Source organism: Carcharhinus amblyrhynchos, chromosome 3 (assembly GCF_965287045.1).
Source record: "Carcharhinus amblyrhynchos chromosome 3, sCarAmb.v2.hapA, whole genome shotgun sequence".
Taxonomy (NCBI): Eukaryota; Metazoa; Chordata; class Chondrichthyes; order Carcharhiniformes; family Carcharhinidae; genus Carcharhinus; species Carcharhinus amblyrhynchos.
This window is the reverse complement of record NC_137326.1, coordinates 17,588,873-17,609,094: the sequence shown is the minus strand read 5'-3', so window position 1 is coordinate 17,609,094 and position 20,222 is coordinate 17,588,873. Positions and strand designations below refer to the sequence as shown.

The following is a 20,222-nucleotide window of genomic DNA, read 5'->3' as shown; positions in this document are numbered from 1 at the left end:
TCCCCCCTGCAGCAATTGTTTCTTCCCTGCTGCCAATCACGCCTCCAGCAGAGTTCCCTCCCTCGTCTGCACCTCCACCAACAGAGCTTCTCCACCTCATCTCCCCCCTCCCCCCCAACTTCATAGCTTCACCGCAAGACTCCTCTCCCTTTCAGGTTCCACCCTTTGGCACTGCCCTGGCACAAATAGGGTGGCCAGTGGGCACTGCCAGGTCCTGCCCCTGACCACACAGGGGGGTTCAATGGCCTCTAATCCCCCTGGTCCCCACTGAGGGGGGCCATACATGATTTTCACAGGGGAGAACCTCAACCAGTAGTAAAGATAAATGAGCTCAGATGAAAGTGTCTCGGACTTGTTATAGCCCCAAGGAGGAGAGGAACATGTCTCAATGGTATCCTGATGCACTTCAAGGGGCCAATGACGGGAGGGTCCCTCTGGGGAACTCTACTAGGGGTTTCTCTTATCAATGTGAGAAGGAGAATTCTCTGTGTCGATTGGAGATTTTCCCCTTATGCGAGTTGGAGTCTCTGTGTACATAGTGGGGAGGTGGTGAATTCCTTGTTTATCAGAGATTGGGGCCTTTTTCTAAAAGCAGCACTTTAACCTGATGTTGCTGGCTTTTTCCTGCCCTGCCAACATGACGGCATGGACCGCGCCTGCAGTTTCTTTTGTACAGAGTGCTGGATTATCTGCCGAGAAAAACCAGTTGTGCAGCCCGCAAACCACACCAATGTTTCCATCACAGCCAGCACTCTACAGCAATACACATCTTTATTAATTTACTTTTTATGCCACTACATGATATCAATGTGTGATCTTGCAATGCTGTAGGAACACAATGATCCATATTTAACTTGACATGTAAACACATTGGTAATCACTGGTGCACAAATTTGTGAATTCTTTTAAATACATTTTGTAAAATACAGGATAACAAATAAACCTAGATTTACACAAAGCTGTAAGAGCCTGACGCAACTCAAGGTGTCGAATGTTGATTGCAACTGCTATTTGTGACTGAGCATTCTGGTTTCATGTCCATGCTAGCTGCCAGAAAATTTCACATACTGCAGACAAAATAAACTATAAGTCTCCTGTTAAAATAAGTGCGGACTGGAACCAAACGAAGAAATGCTGGAAAATCTTAGCAGGTCTGGAAGTATCTGTAAGGAGAGAAAAGAGCTGACGTTTTGAGTCCAGATAACCCTCTGTCAAAGCTGAAAAGCATAGAAAGTGGGAGATATTTATACTGCAGGGTAAGGGAATGAAAAATGAGTCATAGCCACAGAAACCAGGGGAAAAGACTGCTAATGGCAGTCCACAGAGAGAATAAATGGTGTGAATGGCCAAAAGGCAGAGAAGTTAAAATCAGAGGGTAAGCTGTGACAGATGAAGATGTGCGGGGGAGGGGAGATTGAGTGGGAGAAAGTTAAAATTAGAAAAAGGGGGGTAAGGGGAAGCAAAGCAGGGAAGGATAAGGAACAGGGGGGATAAAGTAAGAGGAAAGAGTGGGGAGGGGGAAGAAAAATGAAGAAAGACAATAAAGAAATAAAAAGGTAGAGAACAGTAAAAAGAATTTAATAAAATGAAAACAAAGGGGTCAAGGTGGGGTAAAGCTAATCATCTGAAGTTGTTGAGACTGGAAGGCTGTAATGTGCCTAGCCAGAAGATGAGATGCTGTTCCTCCAGTTTGCACTGAGCTTCATTGAAACATTGCAGCAGGCCAAGGACAGACATGTGGGCATGGAAGCCAGATTGTGTGTTAAAATGGCAAGCAACAGGAAGGTTAGGGTACTAATTGTGCACAGACTGAAGGTGCTCAGAAAAGTGATCACCCAATCTGTGCTTGGTCTCTCCAATATAGAGGAGACCACATTGGGAACAGCGAATGCAATAGACCAAATTGAAAGAGGTGCTAGTGAAACTTGGAATGAATATTTTGGATCTTGGATGGTGAGCACAGAAGAGGTAAAGGAACAGGTTTTACACCTTCTGCGATTGCATGGCAAGGTGCCATGAATGACGGGAGAGGTGTTGGGTATAGTGAAGGAGTGGACTAGGTTATCTCGGAGGGAATGGTCTCTACGGAATGCTGACAGAGGGAGTGAAGGGAAGATGGGTTCAGTGGTGGCATCAGGCTGGAGTTGGTAAAAATGGTGCAGGATTATGTTTTGCATGCGAAGACTGGTGGGGGTGTGAAATGTGAGAACAAGGGGGACTCTATCATTGTTTGGGGGTGGGGTGAAGGTGGTGGTGCGGGAGATGGACTGCACACTGTCGAGAGCCTTGTCAACAACTGTAGATGGGAATCCATCCAATTGAGGAGAAAGGAACACATATTCGAAGCACCACTTTGGAAAGTGGCATCATCGGAACAAATGAGACGGAGGTGAAGGAGCTGAGAGAAAAGGATGGAGTCCTTACAGCATGTGGGGCGTGAAGAACTGTAGTCCAGATAGTTGTGGATATCAGTGGGCTTGTAATGGATATTGGTAGATAGTCTGTTTCCGGAAATGGGGACAGAAAGGTCAAGGAAGAGAAGGGAAGTGTCCAAGATGGACCAGGTAAAGGTGATGGAGGGGTGGAAACTGGAAGTGAAGTTGATGAATTTTTTGAGATCTGGACAAGAGCATGAAGCAGCACCAAAATAATCATTGATGTACCAGTAAAGGAGCTATGGGAGGGGACCTGTTCCACACACCCAAAAAGACAAGCGCAGCTAGGACCCATGTGAGTACCCTTTGTGCTACTCCTTTGATTTGGAGACCCAAGTGTGGAGTGGAGTGGGAGTGGCATGCTTTCTCACCCTCTTTCCCCAAATTCCATCTCAGTCAGGTTGAACACAAAGGGACTGAACAAAATATAATCAAGTACCTGCTGAGCAAAAGGAAACTGCAAGGTAAGTGATCATTGGCTAGTCTTATTCACCTCTTTTATCTTGTCAAAATGATATGGAAATAAAATGATTGGAGTACCATTTCCCCTGTCTCCTCTGCAATTACCTGACCCAGAGTTAGCGCATAACTTGAGAGAACCTGAATCAAATGGAGGGAGGAAACCTTCCATTAAAAAAGGTAGAGGAGTATGCACCCTTGCCAACTTAATGAAGCATGTGTCTCAGAAAAGTTGTTACTGACATCCAGTACGCCTTATAGTTCCCATATACAATATCTTATCGCTAAAAATGGCAACTTGACAAAGTTGTACAAACAAAAATTTTGGCTCTGATTTTTTGGCAAGATGGGGAGCCTCGCTATCAGTGAAAATCCCGGAAATAGCCAAAATTTTCGAGACTCACCCCTGAACCTGCCATTTCGAACCTCGGTGGAGGACTAGAGTCAGGCCAGGATTTGCGCATGCATTGTTCATAGAGGCATCTGGCCATTTACATCACCAGCTGCCTCCACTGAGCGAGACTTTGGAAGGACAGGAGTGTGGAATCTGGATTGTGCAGACTAGAACAAATAAGGAGAGATCTGAACTTGATGTGTTAATGTGAATAACCCTTTGGAGTGGTAAGGCACCCTTCAGAAGAGTTAAAAGTGAACACGATCATGCACTTTCACTTTTACGCACAAAATCATTGAAACTGTCTAGCTGTCAAGGAACTTTTAAAGATTTGTCCAGCTGTTAAACCTGTCAAACTAACAGGAAGTAGCACTGACAGACACTTCGGCGTTGAACTACACTCTAAACTTGCAGAGACAAAACTTTGTTTAAAAATTGTCAACGCAGACCCTCATATAAAGTTATTGGCAGGATATGTAGCATGGATCATTACTCCTTGACTTGGGTCACTATATGATGAACTTTCTCACTTCTTCTCTCCTTGCCAGTAGCCTAGCCTGTCCAAGGCTATTTTTTTCCATCTCTGAACAAGGATATAACAAAGATCAAGAATAAGTAGATAGGAATGAAAAGAGAGATAAAAGTGAAAAGAAAGTTACCTTGCCATAGAAATCACTCATTCGATGTAGAGGAACATGCTGAGTGCCTTCATACAGTTGAAACACTTCTTCATCTGGTACTGGGCTGAGTCCTCTGAAAGTATTGATGACAGTTAGTCATGAAATTACCTTTATTTCCTTGACAAAATATGCTTTCTATTTGAAGAGGAAAATTTAAATAAAAAGCAGGCCAAAAATGGCAGTAAAAAAGAAAAATAACATTCTTGTTAACAAATGGAGAGCATAAGATAAAAGGCTCACCATCGGCTTTTATAGGCAAATTAGGATAATAAAGGATGATCTTGTTAATGATGCCAAAAATCAGTTTTTTTAAAAATGCACCAAAAAAAAACTACATCAATGGCTGCAATTCAGAATGAGTTTTAGCAATTAAATACATATGGGTTGCTCATCTAATCAACAGAAAAATGGTAGGCAAGCACAATCTGTTTGAGATCGTAACACAGTGGTTAGCACTGCTGCCTCACAGTGCCAGAGACTGGGTTCGATTCCTGGCTTTGGACACTGTCTATGTGAAGTTGGCACGTTCTCCCTGTGCCTGTGTGGGTTTCCTCCGTGTGCTCCAGTTTCCTCCCACAGTCCAAAGATGTGCTGGTTAGATGCATTGGCCATACTAAATTACCTCTCAGTGTACCCGAACAGATGCTGGAGTGTAGCGAACAGCGAATTTTCACAGTAACTTCATTGCACTGTTAATGTAAGCCTATTTGCGACTAATAAATAAAGTTACTATGAGGTCTGTTTTGTTTTTACAGCTGCAAATTTAACACAAATATTTCAAAATGTACATATCCATTACTGCCACAGAGTTCTCCCAAAATGTAATAGCTTTCTTGCACGCTTGCACAATCTTTGTAAATGAAGGCTGTAAAAGTCTATTTAACTTTTCTTCCTGTATAAAAGTTTTTCAGTTCAACTTCACCATATTTAACAATATTAAGCTATACAGAATATCATACCTGTACACTGTTCCTAACTGGACATAATGGAAAGCATCAATCTTCATTAGAAATCCCTGTCAAAGAAAATAATATTTATTCCTGCAGTAGGTTTTTGGGTAACATCACTCCAGTAAAAACCTATTTTAGGATTTTTGAAAATTTGGCTTTGAAAGGACATCAGATTAATTTTCTCTCAAGTTTTTGCTAGCAAGTTAATCCAACCCACAAAGGGTTAACTCTCAATCCACCTGGAATATTCATTAGATCCATTAATGTGGACAGATCATGTGATTAATGGAATTGTGTTTCTCACACATGATCAGTTTGAGATAGTGGGGATTCATTGTTGTGAAAATACACCATTCACCATTGACCTAAACTCGGGGTGGGAACAAAGAGATTCCTTTTGAAGGTTGCAGTTTTGATTGATGGTTTGTCAAGTCAATTCTTCATAGAAAGAGCTGGGTAATGGTTAAAGGCTGGGTAATAGTTAAAAGGTCAGCTATGTTTGTTTAAGTCATTTTAGAAAATGTCATATGCAATGGTCAGATTTAAAACAGTGCCAACAGTTCAGTGAATAACGGGTTTGCAAAGTCAAACTAGGTTCATTTCAAGGGCCAATTCATGTAAACCTTTTGGAAATTTATGAGAAACAATAGAAAATGTAAAGATCCTTATAACAATGTGTGCCTATTTAAGTTATGTATTTCCTACAAATTGAACTAGATTGTTTACAGTTCATCTAATCTCATCTGAATGATAATCAAATCGGTCTTCTGGAAGGTGCTAAAAATGCATTGAGGCTACAGAACCCACGTTCCAGAATCCACATGGGATTTTACTGTTGGCCCCTAGACAATACTACCACGTAACTAGATAATGGGCGAGAAAGTACTCTTGCAAATCATAACAGATGAGATAGTCACTTTTGGGAACAAGCAGGCATGCTGAATCCAAGAATATATCTCGTGTGGATCCAAAATTGTAAACACCTAACTGTGACTTTTGTTTTCTTTCATTGGATCTGGCAATGCCAGCATCTGATGCTCATCACCAACTGCCCTTGTAGCAAGGCACATTTTTACACCATTTAGAAGACAATGCAGAGTCAACTGCATTGTGTGGACCAGGAATCACAGGATTCACATGTAGACCAGACCAATTTAGGATGGCAAATTTTCTTCTTTAAAGTCATTAGTGAACTAGGTGGGTTTTTACTAAAGTTGATGATGGTTTCATGATCACCATTGCTGAGACCAGACTTTTTATATTCCACCTTCATTTACTGGATTAAATTCCACCAGCTGTTGCGGTAGAATTTGAACCCCTAGCTTTAGCCTGGGCCTCTGATTATTAATCCAGCAATATTATGACTATGCCACCATCTCACCATAAACCTGGGCAAGTTATTGTTCCTTTTCATGCTGTCGAATATGTCTTGAGCCTGTATGGCTCTTCTATGGCGGAAATGTGTCTCACTGCTTAGCCATGGCTGACTACATGTATACAAGACAAAAGGGAAATACTAGGCCAGATGGTGCTTCTGTTGTCATGATCACAAACCCTCAATCTATAAATCCCTATCAAAAAAATCAAGGCAGATGGTGCAGACATTATTAACAACCATATGGATTAAACAGGCATTGCATAGATTTTCTAATAGCCAAGCATCATGTAGCACAAAAGATTATGAGAGTTGTTTTACATTGCACAGATACTGGCTGAAGAGAGAGGGAGAGAAGAAGGCAGGAGAACAGAAAACATATAGAACATAGAACAGTACAGCACAGTACAGGTCCTTCGGCCCTCCATGTTGTGCCAATATGCCCAAACTCAAGATCAAGTTATCCCACTCCCTATCATTCTGGTGTGCTCCATGCGCCTATCCAAAAACCGCTTGGAAGTTCCTAAAGTGTCCGACTCCACTATCACAGCAGGCAGTTCATTCCACACCCCAACTACTCTTTCAGTAAAGAATCTACTTTGGACATCCCTCCTATATCTCTCACCATGAACCTTATAGTTATGCCCCCTAGTAACAGCTACACCCACTTGAGGAAATAGTCTTTGCACGTCCACTCTATCTTTCCCCCTCATCATCTTATAAACTTGTAATAAGTCACCTCTCATTCTCCTCCATTCTAAAGTGAAAAGCCCCAGCTCCCTCAACCTTTCCTCATAACATATTTTACTTAATAAGATCACACGGAATGCCCCCACCCCTACCCCCCAGTCAAAAGATTTCATAGACTTAGTTAGTTACACATTTTAAATTCAAATGAAGAATGGAGTAGAATCCGAAACTCAAAGAAAAACAAGTAGAAATGGAGGGAAAGGAATAGGAAATGAAAGTCCAGATGAAATACTGAGACAAAGGAAATAAGAAAATGAGACACAGATTGCAAATGAAAGACGGGGACAGAGGAATTTAAAAAAGGCAAGAGAAATAGAATAAGAGGGAATGGGTGAAGAGAAAAGCGGGAAAGAAAGAAAGAATTAACCAGGAAATAATAGAGGGAAAAATAAGACCAGATTGAGGGATGCCAGAATAATGGAATAAGAGCTAACAACCATGGATACATAAAAAAAAGGAGCAGGAGTAGGCCATTTGGCCCTTCAAGCCCTGCTCTGCCAGTCATTATGATCATAGCTGATCATCAAATTCAATACCGATCCTGCCTTACCTCTATATCCCTTAATCCCTTTAGCTCCAAGAGCGATAAGTAATTTCTTCTTGAAATCATACAATGTTTTGGCTTCAACTACATTCTGTGGTAGTGAATTCCACACATTCACCACTGTCTAAGTGAAGAAATTTCTTCTCACCTCAGTTCTACAAGGTTTACCCCTTATCCTCAAACTATGACCCCTGGTCCTGGACTCCTCGCCAACGGGCCATTTCGCTCCAAGAGCTATATCCCCCCTCTTGAAACATACAATGTTTCAGCTTCAACTGCTTTCTGTAGTAGTAAATTACAAAGGCTTACCACTCTCTGGGTGAAGAAATTTCTCCTCATCCCAGTCCTAGTCCAGACTTCAAGCAAATAGTTGAAACCAAAAGAATATCAAAAGGCCGTTTTGGACTGGCCATCCTTGCATTGAGATGTATAATACACATAATGGTATATAAAAATACATAGATTTTATAATGTATATTGTATCTCATTTTATGAGATTCTGTGCATCAATCTATGCACGATGGTGCTACATGCAAATTACATTGACATTTGGTTTGCAAGATTGCATCATTTAATTTGCTATACACTTGCTAATGAAAGCTGCCCCCTGCTAAAATTGAATTTTATATGTTACCTTCCGCACATCATAATGGAGACCTCTTATGGCAAAGTTAGGCTGGTATTCATAGTCCTTGATTCCTTCTGGGTACTAAGAAATAATTGATAATAAATGTTCAAGGTTGAAAAAAGTCTCAAAAATACATTTCTTTTCTCCTACATTTCAAGGCAACACACTAATAAAACACAATACAGGTGAAATATTAGCGTTCTGCATCAGAGTTAGTGGAGAACTGGTAAAATCACATTCTAAATATAACGAAACTCACTGAAAAAAATAGAATAGTGCCTATATTTAATGGCTAAAGTAAATTATTCTTTAAGTCAAGATCAGGATTATTTAGATTTTTGTTAAATACCCAAAGGCACTGGTTCAATTGGATTTCTAATTACAAGGGAATATGAATTACTCCATATTATATGATTAACATAAATTAGGCTTCACTAATAAGCTTTACTGTTGCCTGGTATTATTTGTACAGGAATAAGAATGTTTTAGTGATTTGCTTGGTGTTATGCCCCAATTACATTCTGGTACCCAATATACTGCCAAAATAGAAGTGAGGTGATATTTATATGTGTATTTCATAACTGAAACGTTTTCACCATTCAAAACAGCAGATAGAATCTTAAAGCTACTTCTATAGAAATTGCTTTATCCGTTAGGACATTTCACCACCATAAAAACCACTTTGACTGTCAGTGTGTCTTTCCCACAGTGGCACAGTGGTTAGCATTGCTTTCTCACAATGCCAAGAACCTGATCTCGATTCCTGGCTTGGGTGACCACCTGCATGGAGTCTGCACGTAATCCCAGTGTCTGTGTGGCTTTCCTCCATGTGCTGTAGTTTCCACCCACTGTCTGAAAAAGTGTGCATTGGCCACGCTACATTCTCCCTCGATGTACCCAAATAGACGCCAGAGTGTGGCGACTAGGGGATTTTCACAGTGACTTCATTGCAGTGTTAATGTAAGCCTATTTGTGACACTAATAAATAAACTTTAAAAGCAAGCATGTGCATGCAATTCCAGACTTAAACTTGAATACAAAATTAGGCATTAGTACAAGCTAAGCAAACAATTTAAGCTTTGAAATGATGCTGCAATGAATGAATAACAAACCAATTTATGTTGAATTAATTTTATCCACCATTTAATAGAAGATTTATGGTATACAAAAGTTTGTTATCTGGCATGCTTCAGGAAGGGGTGGTGTTGGTTAGTCAAAGTACCTGTCTATAGGGAGGTCAGTGGGTTATTTAGTAAGTCAAATATGGCTACATTGGCATTTCAGAAAGCTGGCTACACATTAACACAAAAAGGTTTGGAACTTGGGAGAACTGACAATTCGCAGGAACTTTGAAACCAGCAGACATAACTGCAATGTAAATATATTTCTGATTCAGATATTGAGAGCAAAAAAAGATTAATGTTTACATTTAACTTTTAAAACAAAGCTGGTAAAAACACATAATTTTTGAGCATGAAGCTCTTCTTGAGAAGATTTTATTGTATTTCTACCCATCTTAGGACAAACTAAGAAAATTGTAATTGTATTAGTTATCCTGTCTTATCAGTGTGATTTTACTCAGCTCCCACATTACATGAGAAGTACATTAAGAAAGTACCCCTCTGACGCCCAATGCTAGCTTTCTCTGCATTTCATTGTTAATTGTTGCTGCTTCAACCAAGTCAGGCATAGAGGTAGTTTAAATGATATATATTTATATTTTTGAGTATTAGAAGTATGGCTTTAAGTTTAATTTTGTGTTTGGGTATAAGAAAGGTTAAAACCTCAGCTTGTTCAGTTCAGACAAAGGTGCCTACATCTGTGGGATTTGGTTTCATTTCAAACAATGCAATTAAAGGGTTTACCATGTGAAAGTAAACAGGTTTAAAGAAAGACTAAGCTGTCATTTAGCGACCGGGGCCACCCTTGGTTAAAAAGACTTGAGTTTAATTTTAAGCTGGACTCAGAAGCAATTGGACAGGACCAGGGAGCTGCAAAAAGCCTAGAAAGAACATGAGAAAGTCCAGGAAGGAGGGAAGCTGGACAACAAAAAATGTCCCAAGGAGATAGTTAAGTTAAAGGAACAAAGATCAAGAAGTTGAACAAGGTCCTGTTCAGGAGAACTCAAGTAAAAGATGGAATACAATGTTAGCAAGTGTGAGGTTATCCACTTTGGCAGGAATAATAGTAGGAGGGATTACTATTTAAAGGGCGAAAAGCTGCAGCCTGCTACGGTGCAGAGGGACCTGGGGGTCCTTGTGCATGCGTCGCAAAAACCCAGCCTACAGGTGCAGCAGGTGATCAGGAAGGCAAATGGGATGCTGGCCTTCATAGCGAGGGGGATAGAATATAGAAGTAGGGAGGTCTTGCTGCAACTGTACAGGGCACTGGTGAGGCCGCAGCTGGAGTACAGTGTGCAGTTTTGGTCACCGCACTTGCAAAAGGATATTTTGGCCTTGGAGGGAGTGCAGAGGAGGTTCACTAGGCTGATACTGGAGTTGAGGGGGTTGAGCTATGAGGAGAGGCTGGATAGACTGGGCTTGTACCATTGGAGTTTAGAAGGATGAGGGGGGATCTTATAGAGACGTATAAGATGATGAAAGGGGATGGATAGGGTAGAGGTAGAGAGAGTCTTCCCACTCAGAAAGGACAGCAGGACTAGAGGGCACAGCCTCAAGATAAGGGGGGGGGGCAGTTTAGAGCGGAGTTGAGGAGGAACTTCTTCACTCAAAGGCTGGTGAATCTCTGGAATTCTCTGCCCGTTGGTGGCGGAGGCTACCTCGCTAAATATATTTGAGACACAGGTAGATAGGTTTTTGGTAGGCAAGGGGATTAAGGGTTATGGGGAGAAAGCGGGAAAGTGGAACTGAGCCACTTCAGATCAGCCATGATCTTATTGAATGGTGGGGCAGGCTTGAGGGGCTAGATGGCCCTACTCCTGCTCCTATTTCTTATGTTCTTAAAAGGTAGAGAAAGTGCTCTGAGTTAAGGAAACAACTGCAGTAACAAGATTTAAAGTGGAAAACCAGACATCAGAGGTGAATCAAAAGTTTGGTGACATCTTACTACAGCCTGTGAAGCTGTGGTGTTCTGTTGGCATGACTGATTACCTGAGATATTGTGTGGAAGCTTGAATGCATGTGACAGTCCAAGACAGAGGAATACTGAAAGAAGAGACTGAAATCCTGGAAGTGGATCCTTGTTGAAGGAATCTGACAGAAAGCATTGTTTGGGAGAAGATTCTAAGGCATGTCCAATTAGAGGCAGGTTCGTGTTGCAGGGCTTGTCTTGCTCACCAATCTCAAATCGACAGCATTTATCACCTATTCTCAAAGACAATTTCCATGATGCATTGAGGATGGCATCTTGTAATAACATACTAATGACCTAAATTAATTAACTTTGACATTTGTAATGTGGTGATGATGGTATTGCAGCAGATGATTAATTATGAAAACTACTGTGGCCAAAAATGAGACATTGGGTAAACCTGATTAATGTAAAAAATTAATTTTCTTGTATGAAAGAGGAGTTTCCTAATGAAGAAAGAGAATTGGTCAATGCAATTGAGAATTAATCATAGTAAGTGCAACATACTTGACTGAAGACTTGAACTGTCTAAATGATAAACTTGTAGAAACAAACTCAGCAAAGGTTGATCTTCAGTTAAAACTTGATGAACTTAATGTAACAGAAGTCCCTATCAAGTATTGTGGAACATGCCTTTAACAGAAAATGTAATTGCTGGTGAATCAGATTAATTGGTTGAATGCAGAATTAAATAGCAGAACTAACAAACTGTTAGAATTTTGTCATGACAAGAACAATGAGATTCTTGAATTGCAAATTAAACTGAGAAAAAGAAGAAGAAATTGATAGTTTGCAAATGGATAGCTTGCAAAAGGCCATTCGACATCAGTTGAGGACTTGACAGAAATAGTTCATAAATAGTGTAAAAAGTTGACAGGTTAGAACAAACTATAAAATTCTCAAGGGGAAGTCATTGACATTGCTCAAACAGAATTGAAAAACACTCATTTGAAACAATAAGATCACAAAATGTTCAAGGAACAAATTAAACAAAAATATAAAACCATTTTGAGTGAACATAAGGAGCATCTCAACACCTTGAAACAGCTAAAAGAGATTTTGGCATGAGAAGAAATGAGAGGTTAATGCACAAAAATGCCATTTTGACTTTATTAATGGAAATGAGAATTTACTGTATTTGCATTTGGAAAGGGGTCTTGAGGGTGGAATTATCCCTGCAAATAACAAAAAAGACAAGGGGGTGCTAGACTTGAATGAAACATTATTCAGCAGGATACATAGGATGAATACGTGGGTGAAAAGATGGTATGATAAGGAGGGTTTCAGATTCCGAGGACACTGGGATTGGTTCTGAGGGAGGTGGGAACTGTACAAATTCACAGGTACTGCAGGAATCAGTGCTAGGACCCCAACTGTTCACATTATATATTAATGATTTGGAAAAGAGAACTTATCTCCAAATTTACAGCTGATATGCAGAGTCGAGTAGGAGGGTGAGCTGTGAGAAGGATGCAGAAATGCTTCAGCGTGATTTGGACAGGCTGAGCGTGTGGGCATCTGCATGGCAAATGCAGTATAATGTGGATAAATGTGAGGTTATCCACTTTGGCAGCAATAATAGGAAGACAGATTATTACTTAAATCGATGTAAATTGAGAGAGATGGATACTGAATGAGAACTTGGAACCCTCATGCTTCAGTCGCTGAAAGTACACACAGGTACAGCAGGCAGTACAGAAGGCAAATGCAGTAAAGAAGGCAAATGGTATGTTGGCCTTCATAGCAAGAGTATTTGAATATAGGGATAGGGATGTTTTGCTGCAATTGTATAGGGCATTGGCGAGGCCACATCTGGAGTACTGTGTGCAGTTTTGGTGTGCTTATCTGAGGAAGGAGGTCCTTGCCATAGAGGGCGTACAGCGAAGGCTTACAGTCTAATTCCCGGGATGGCAGGTCTGTCACATGAGGAGAGACTAATCGGTTAGGATTATAGCTAGAAGAGTAAGAGGGGATCTCATAGAAACTTGTAAAATTCTAACAGGGTAGATTCAGAAAGAATGTTCCCAATGGTGGGGGAGACCAGAACTAGGGTTTATGGTTTGAAGATAAGGGATAAACCTTTTGGAACTGAAATGAGGAGAAATTTCTTTACCCAGAGGGTGATGAATGTGTGGAATTCACTACCGTAGAATGTAGTTGAGGCCAAAACATTTTATGATTTCAAGAAGAAATTAAATATAGCTCTTAGGGCTAAGGGGATCAGGATATTAAATTTGATGATTGGTCATAATCAAAATGAATGGCGGAGCAGACTCAAAAGGCCAAATGACCTACTCCTGCTTTTAGTTTATCTGTTTCAAGTTTGAAATCCTGAACAAAAAGAAACATAAGACTGGAGTTATGATAATGCTACGTAGAGATTCTGACAATGTTGTTACATTTATTGTCTTTCTTTTGGTTGAATCCTTGTAATTATGCAATATGACATGTCGTTGTAAGATAAAACAAGTTTAACTATATTATGCAATAAGCTATTTTGTTCAATACTTATGATGCTAATTTTGTCTGGAGTGAATGTAATACCAGTATAAAGAAATCTTCATGGTTATGAAGTTTTCTTTCTTTCAAAGGGAGAGATGTCAGGTAACAGTATTTGTATTTTCGGATATTAGAAATAAGATATAAGTTTAATTTTGTGTTTCAGTATGAGGATTAAAACTTCAACAGTTTCAAATCCTATAAGTGAATCCTTGGTGAAGGCATCTGAGAGAAACTGGTGTTTGGGAAAAGATTTTATGGAGTTTGGAAACACTCATGTGGAAGTCAGCATTCCAGTAAGACACAGTAAGCATCAGGGGGGATTTGATGAGAAGAGATAGGTGGGGTGAAGGAGAATTGTATTATAGTCATGTGTTACTCTTTTATTTAAAGTTAATTGACAGTCCTGAGACTCTAGTCATCCATGTCTCTGAACAAAAGATAAAAATCATGGTCTACTGAGCCGGGTTCCATTCTGGGGCCTGACCCTCCAGTAATAACATCAGCCAGATTTGTAACAGCTAAAATTACTTTTGTAACACATGCCCAAAAATCTGCCTCAGAACCTTCCTGTTTTTAAAAGTCTCTTGAACAATTGTCCGTTGTGCTTTGCTTTCAACACACAGGCTGTATTTTTATTAACGCTACTTCCCTTCTGCCTGGTATCACCTTTCTGTAATGCATTCAGAGGCCCTGTTCGAATGTATGGAGCAAGAAGGAGTACTGGCATTTTCATTGGTAACTTGGCTAGCTGTACAAACATGTTCTGATAGTACCTGGAAATCTTCAGGTGCTGAATAACTTTTCAATGACTTCCAATTGGTAAAGTGATGTGTGTATAGGGGGACATCAGAGATTCTAGTTAGAGCATTTGGTTGGTACAGTATTAGATAACTTAGGATCTGATTGTATTAGTCATAATTGAACTCTTTAATATAAAAGTATATATGCTGTATAATTAAAGGTTACAAGCTAAATGTGACGTTTTCTAGCCATGTAGTTGCTGACATTACCCATTCCCTGAATGCTTTGCATTAATCACACCAAAGTCTGTTGGCTTCAGCTGACAGCTATTAAACAAGAGAAGCAATGCACCACAATCATAACCAATTAATCCAATCAGTAGGGGCCCCACTAAAACCATCATCTATAGCATAATTTCCCACTGTTCAATTATGTAATTATTTATTACAGAAATATTCTGCAGGCATTTCAGAAATAATATAACACAGAATAAGATGCAATATCAAGTTACTGACACAATACTGATAACCAGAAGGAAAAGTCACAGAAAATGCACATCCCTCAACATTGGAAAGAGGCAGATTAAAGTTTTAGTTTGAGAGCCTTCCTTCAGATGAACATTTTTGTTTTTGTCTTTGAGTGGAAATGATGGGTTACTGACCTGCAAAAAAAGGGCTATTTTTTCCCTATCTTCCCCCAACCTATGCTGCAAGTGATGAACCAAATTAAGATTTTCTCAGCATTTGAACTACATTGGCACACTGTTTTTGACATTGCAATGCCAAAAACAATCTAGCATCCCACAGTTTTTCCATCTAAAAATCCACCTCTTCAGCACAGGTTATGAACTGAACCTCAGATCTTACTCATTACTTTGGCTCAAGTTTTTACCGACCAAACCAATTATATTCATTTTATTTAAAAGTGCAGCATTACATTACAGCTATTATAAATTGTTGCTCACCAAAGCATATTACAGAATGGTAGGGAGCTATTTCTCTCTAAAGCTTTTCATATCATGATTTGGCCTCTTGGTTGAACAATCTGCCAACTCTCAGTTCAAGGACGTTTTCGTACGAGAGGCAGAGAGAAAAACCAGGCCACAAAACCTGGCGTATCCATCACATCAAGCGGCATTAATGCCAGACATCTAAAAAAGACAAGTTGTACTAACAGGCTGACTTACTTTGCTCCACTCTTACAATTCTAAATCAAAGATGGAGTGCCTCCACCAATCACTTTTCTACCCATTTGTATCTCCAGTTTTGGAGTGTCTCCCAAAGATCATGCTTAGCCCATTCTTCTTCCTCCTTTATATATTACTTCTTCTGCAACATTATCCACTGAAAATGATACACAACACTTTTTAACCACCTCTCTAGAGATCTCCACTGCCTTTCTGCTATCACCTTGCTTGTCCAGCATCCTGTCTTGTGTGAGGTGTAATTTGCTGCAGCTAAGTGTCTGGAATACTGAAGCCATTGACTCCAGTCTCTGCCACAACTTGTACAGCCTTTCACTCTAAAGGGAATCAAGGGTTATGCAGGCAAGAAAGTGGAGTTAAAGCCACAAACAGATTTATTGAACGTTGGAGAATGTCCAAGGGAGCCAAATGACCTATTGCTAGTCCTACTTATGTTAGCTTCACTTCTTCAGCCATGAAGAAATAAACCAAAATCATCTTCCTTGTCCATTATTTAACATTAATTTCATGGTTCAAACAGTCAAGCATGAAGTGGCCTCATTCTATTCTCAATAAAGTTCAATCTTTCTAAAAATAAATTCACTTTGCAACTAAGGAAAGATGAAATTAATAGTATTTTGTCTGTAATAAACACAAGCTCATAACACAGCAAGGATACCTATGTACCATAAATACAAGGCTAAAATGAAAGATGCTTCCCTATTCTCTAATTTTCATTATCTACCAACAAAATCCATTGCTTTACAGTGGTTGAAAGTGTAACGTTTAACAGCATTAAGCTTCATGCTTGGAGAAAATTGTGCAATCACTTTGAGAAATGTTAACATGTAAACTTACCTTGTATTGATCAATGAGGATTTTTCGTGCAGTGTTGAAGATCTTTGTGTTCAATAAATTGGAATACTGAGCAAGAGTATAATCATAATCAAATCCATAAATTTCAATCTCCTCCAATTTAACCTCATTATTAGAATAGATGTTTGCAGGATTGAGGAGGCTGCAGATTCCTGGGGGAATAAGTTCTGCAAAAAAAAAACAATTTATTTACAGAATTGTAATATTTAAAACTGTGCACTGCATCTTACAGTATCATCTCACAAGTACTGTATCTCCAAGGTTACAGGGAAAACAAGTGTTTAGTTCAAATAATCTGTTCAGTTGCCAATTCCATTGACTTAATTAGAGTAAACCCAAAGTAGCAGCAAGAGCTAATGAAGAAAAATAACTAGCAGAAAACTAAAGCAATCAGGTCCTTGATTCACATTCTTTTAAGCCAAATTTCCTTTCACAAAATCAGGCAAGCGCCACAACACTAAACACTCAAACCCCACAAAAATTTTTTCATGCTGTTTCCAGCTGCCATTTCCCTTCTTTACACTGGTGAGTGGAAACAGAGAAGATCAAATTAACACATGCTAAAACAAATGGCACTTTGAAAATACCTTAACTGAATCAGTTACGTATTGCTTTAATAAATTTGCTGTGTTACAATGAAGCACAACCTGCTCAAGATGAGGCAAGACTTAAGAAGATAAGAAATAGGAATAAGAATCGCATGACTCCGTGAGCTTGATGCATCAGTCGATATTCCATGTCAAATCCACTTTCCAACCTGCTCCCAATATCCCTCTATTCCCAAGAGACCAAAACTCAATATATTCAATAATGGAGCACCCTCTGAGGTAAAGAGTTCCAAAGAGTCTGCATGAAGAAATGTCTCCCCATCTTAAAGACTAGAAGCCCAATTTACTCATCTTCTCATCTTAGGACAACCTAGTCCCAGAAGCCAATCTACTAAACCTTTTTTGCACATTTCCAAGGCTAGTGTATCCTTCCTTAGGAATGGAGACAAAAACTGCACACAGTTCTGCACGTGTTTTCTCACCAAAAATTGTAGCACAACTTTCCTGCTCTTGTACTTTACTCACTTTGCTATGAAAGTTATCATTCCACTTGCCTTCCTGCTTGCTTGCTGTATTTGCATGCTTGTATCAATATACCAAAATACCGCCAAACATTGGCATTCAGAAGTTTCTATTCTTTATTCTGCTGACTACCAAATTCAATAACCTCATATTTTCCCACATTTATATTCCATCTGTCACCTTATTACCCACATGCTTAACCTGTCTATACCTTCTTGCGGCCTCACTTTGTCTCCTCACCTCTTACATTTCCACTTTGCTTTATATCATCGACAAACCTGCATATATTACTCACTGAGTCTCTTCAACTATGTTATGAAACAGTCGGGGCCACAGCATCGATCCTTGCAACAGTCCACCAGTTACAGCCTGCCAACTTGAAAATAATCTATTTATCCCTACTTTCTGCTTCCTGTTAAACTAATTCTCCATCTGTGATAACAAATTACTTCCAATCCCATTTGCCTTTATCTTACTTTTTATGTGTGGCATCTTACCAGTCATCTTGCCTTTCAACTGGTATTAAATATATTGAGCTCGTAGATAAGGTGAGCTTGTAGATAAAGGTGAGCCAGTCAAAAAAGCTTCCTTACTAATAAATTCAAGCACTTCCCAGTGACTAATGCCAGGTTAACTGGCTTAGGCTGGGATGTTCTGGCTCCATTGCGGCAGGACCACGATGTTGTGGTGGCCCAGCAAAAGATCCACTGGCTTGAGTGGGCCCTGATGATCCCAGCAGCAGGCAGGACTGAAAAGTCCCATCTCTTATTTTCTCTCCCATCTTTTTTGGGATAGTGATGTTGCATTTGCTAACTTCCAATCCACTGGAACCCGTCTAGAATCTGGGAATTGTGGAAAATCATTGCCAGTGCATTCACTACCTCCGCAGCTTCCTCTTATAGAATCCTAGGATGTTAGCATCAGGGTCATCAGGATTCGTTGGCACTTAGCTTCTCCAATCATTTTTTCTTGACGTTAATTACCCAACTTCTTCATTCTCATTAGCCCTTTTATCACCCTTTATTTTTCATAATGTGTCTTCTAATGTGAATATTTGGTCAATGTTTCTGCTATTGTCAGAGATTGTGGTGCAGTGGGTAGTGCCTTTACCTCCGAGCCAGAAGCTCTAAGTTCAAGTCCCATTCCAGGACTTGTCAATGTTAATATGTTAAATCCTTCATTTTGCCAATTGCAAGCAGTAACAGGAGAGTCTATTGGTCAGCCATATCTTGTATGGAGTGGTGCCCCTCAAGCTACAGCCTCTGGTGACAAACTGGTGACCTATTCCAGGAAAGACTAGCCATGGAAACAGACATAAGCATGTGCTTTGTCTGCTTCATATGCCACTAAATACAGGAAAGTTCTAAGTCTCCCATTCTCCCTTATATCTCCTGTCTCAGCACCCAAGGGGCTAAAATTTACTTTAGCTACTCTCCTTTTTATGTATTTCTAGCTAGTTTATTCTCATTTCCCATTTCATCTGCTCTTTATTACCCTTCCCCAGTTTCTAAAGCTCTCCGAATCCTCAACCTCAGACTATACTTTTCATTGGCCGTTATTCTCCCATCCCACAGCACTAATTTTTTTAAGCGCAGTGGGCTGGGTGAATTGCTTGGAGAGGGCGATGTGCCAGAGGTTCACACCCCTCTATCATCTCCCAGCGCTGGATTTCCAAATAGGCAGGAAGGCAGGGCTAGCATTTAAATATTGCTGGCCTTTCTCACCTCATAGAAAGTCTGACAACACCAGGTTTAAGTCCAACCAATTTATTTGGACTTAAACCTGGTGCTGTCAGACTTTTTACTGTGTTTACCCCAGTCCAACGCCGGCATATCCACATCATGACTTTCTCTCCTCGCCAGAGTGTTTCACTCCAAAAATGGGGAACTAGTGGCCTGACCCTGCTGGAGTGAGGTGGGAGTGTGGTGCCCACTGAACATGAGCACACTGGTTGTGCCAGCCTGTGCCTCTTGGCACTGGCCAAGGGATAAAGTGCTAATGCCAGGGAGCAACTTCGCACTGCCCACTGGGCATGGGACAATGCCAAAAAGATCAAGGTGACTGGGTGGGGTGGGAAGGTCCCACTGCCACTCTGCTATTGGGATCAGTTGGGGTAGGAGGGAGGCCAGCAATTGAGGCGTGCTGGGGGATGGGGTCTGGGACATCAAGGCAGGCCGGGACAGAGGACGGGGGTCAGCGTTGGCCCGGAAATGATCGGGGGCCCCTGATTGGCCAGCAAACGGGAGGCTGATAGTTTGGGGGCACCGTACATGCACAGAGACCTGTTGCTTTCAGCTTCCTGGGTGGGAATAGCTCTAATAAGATTCACACTGGTGACCTCTGCATTCCACAGACTGTGGGAGAAGTCCCACTTAAAAAAACAGCTTGAATTGCTCCAGTTTTCCCATGAATTCTGGCCCTTTACTTTCTAACCTAGATTGTCTTATAACCATGTCTCTATAATGGCAATTTCAGTAAACAATAACTGCACTCTAGGTTCCCAATTATGCAGCATGTAATGCCATGGGAGATGAGAGCAAGAATT

General features: G+C 40.3%; 1 protein-coding gene across 1 annotated transcript in view; it reads right to left on the bottom strand.

The window, feature by feature from the left end:
* Positions 1 to 20,222, bottom strand: part of nt5dc2 (5'-nucleotidase domain containing 2) — a 64,872-nt gene that overhangs the window by 32,863 nt on the left and 11,787 nt on the right. The window contains exons 2-5 of the mRNA XM_080181777.1: positions 16,590 to 16,774; positions 8,222 to 8,296; positions 4,928 to 4,983; positions 3,948 to 4,041 (exon numbers count right to left, since the gene is read on the bottom strand). Of these exons, the coding sequence (XP_080037903.1) occupies positions 3,948 to 4,041; positions 4,928 to 4,983; positions 8,222 to 8,296; positions 16,590 to 16,774 (410 nt within the window). The remainder of the gene's footprint in view (positions 1 to 3,947; positions 4,042 to 4,927; positions 4,984 to 8,221; positions 8,297 to 16,589; positions 16,775 to 20,222) is intronic.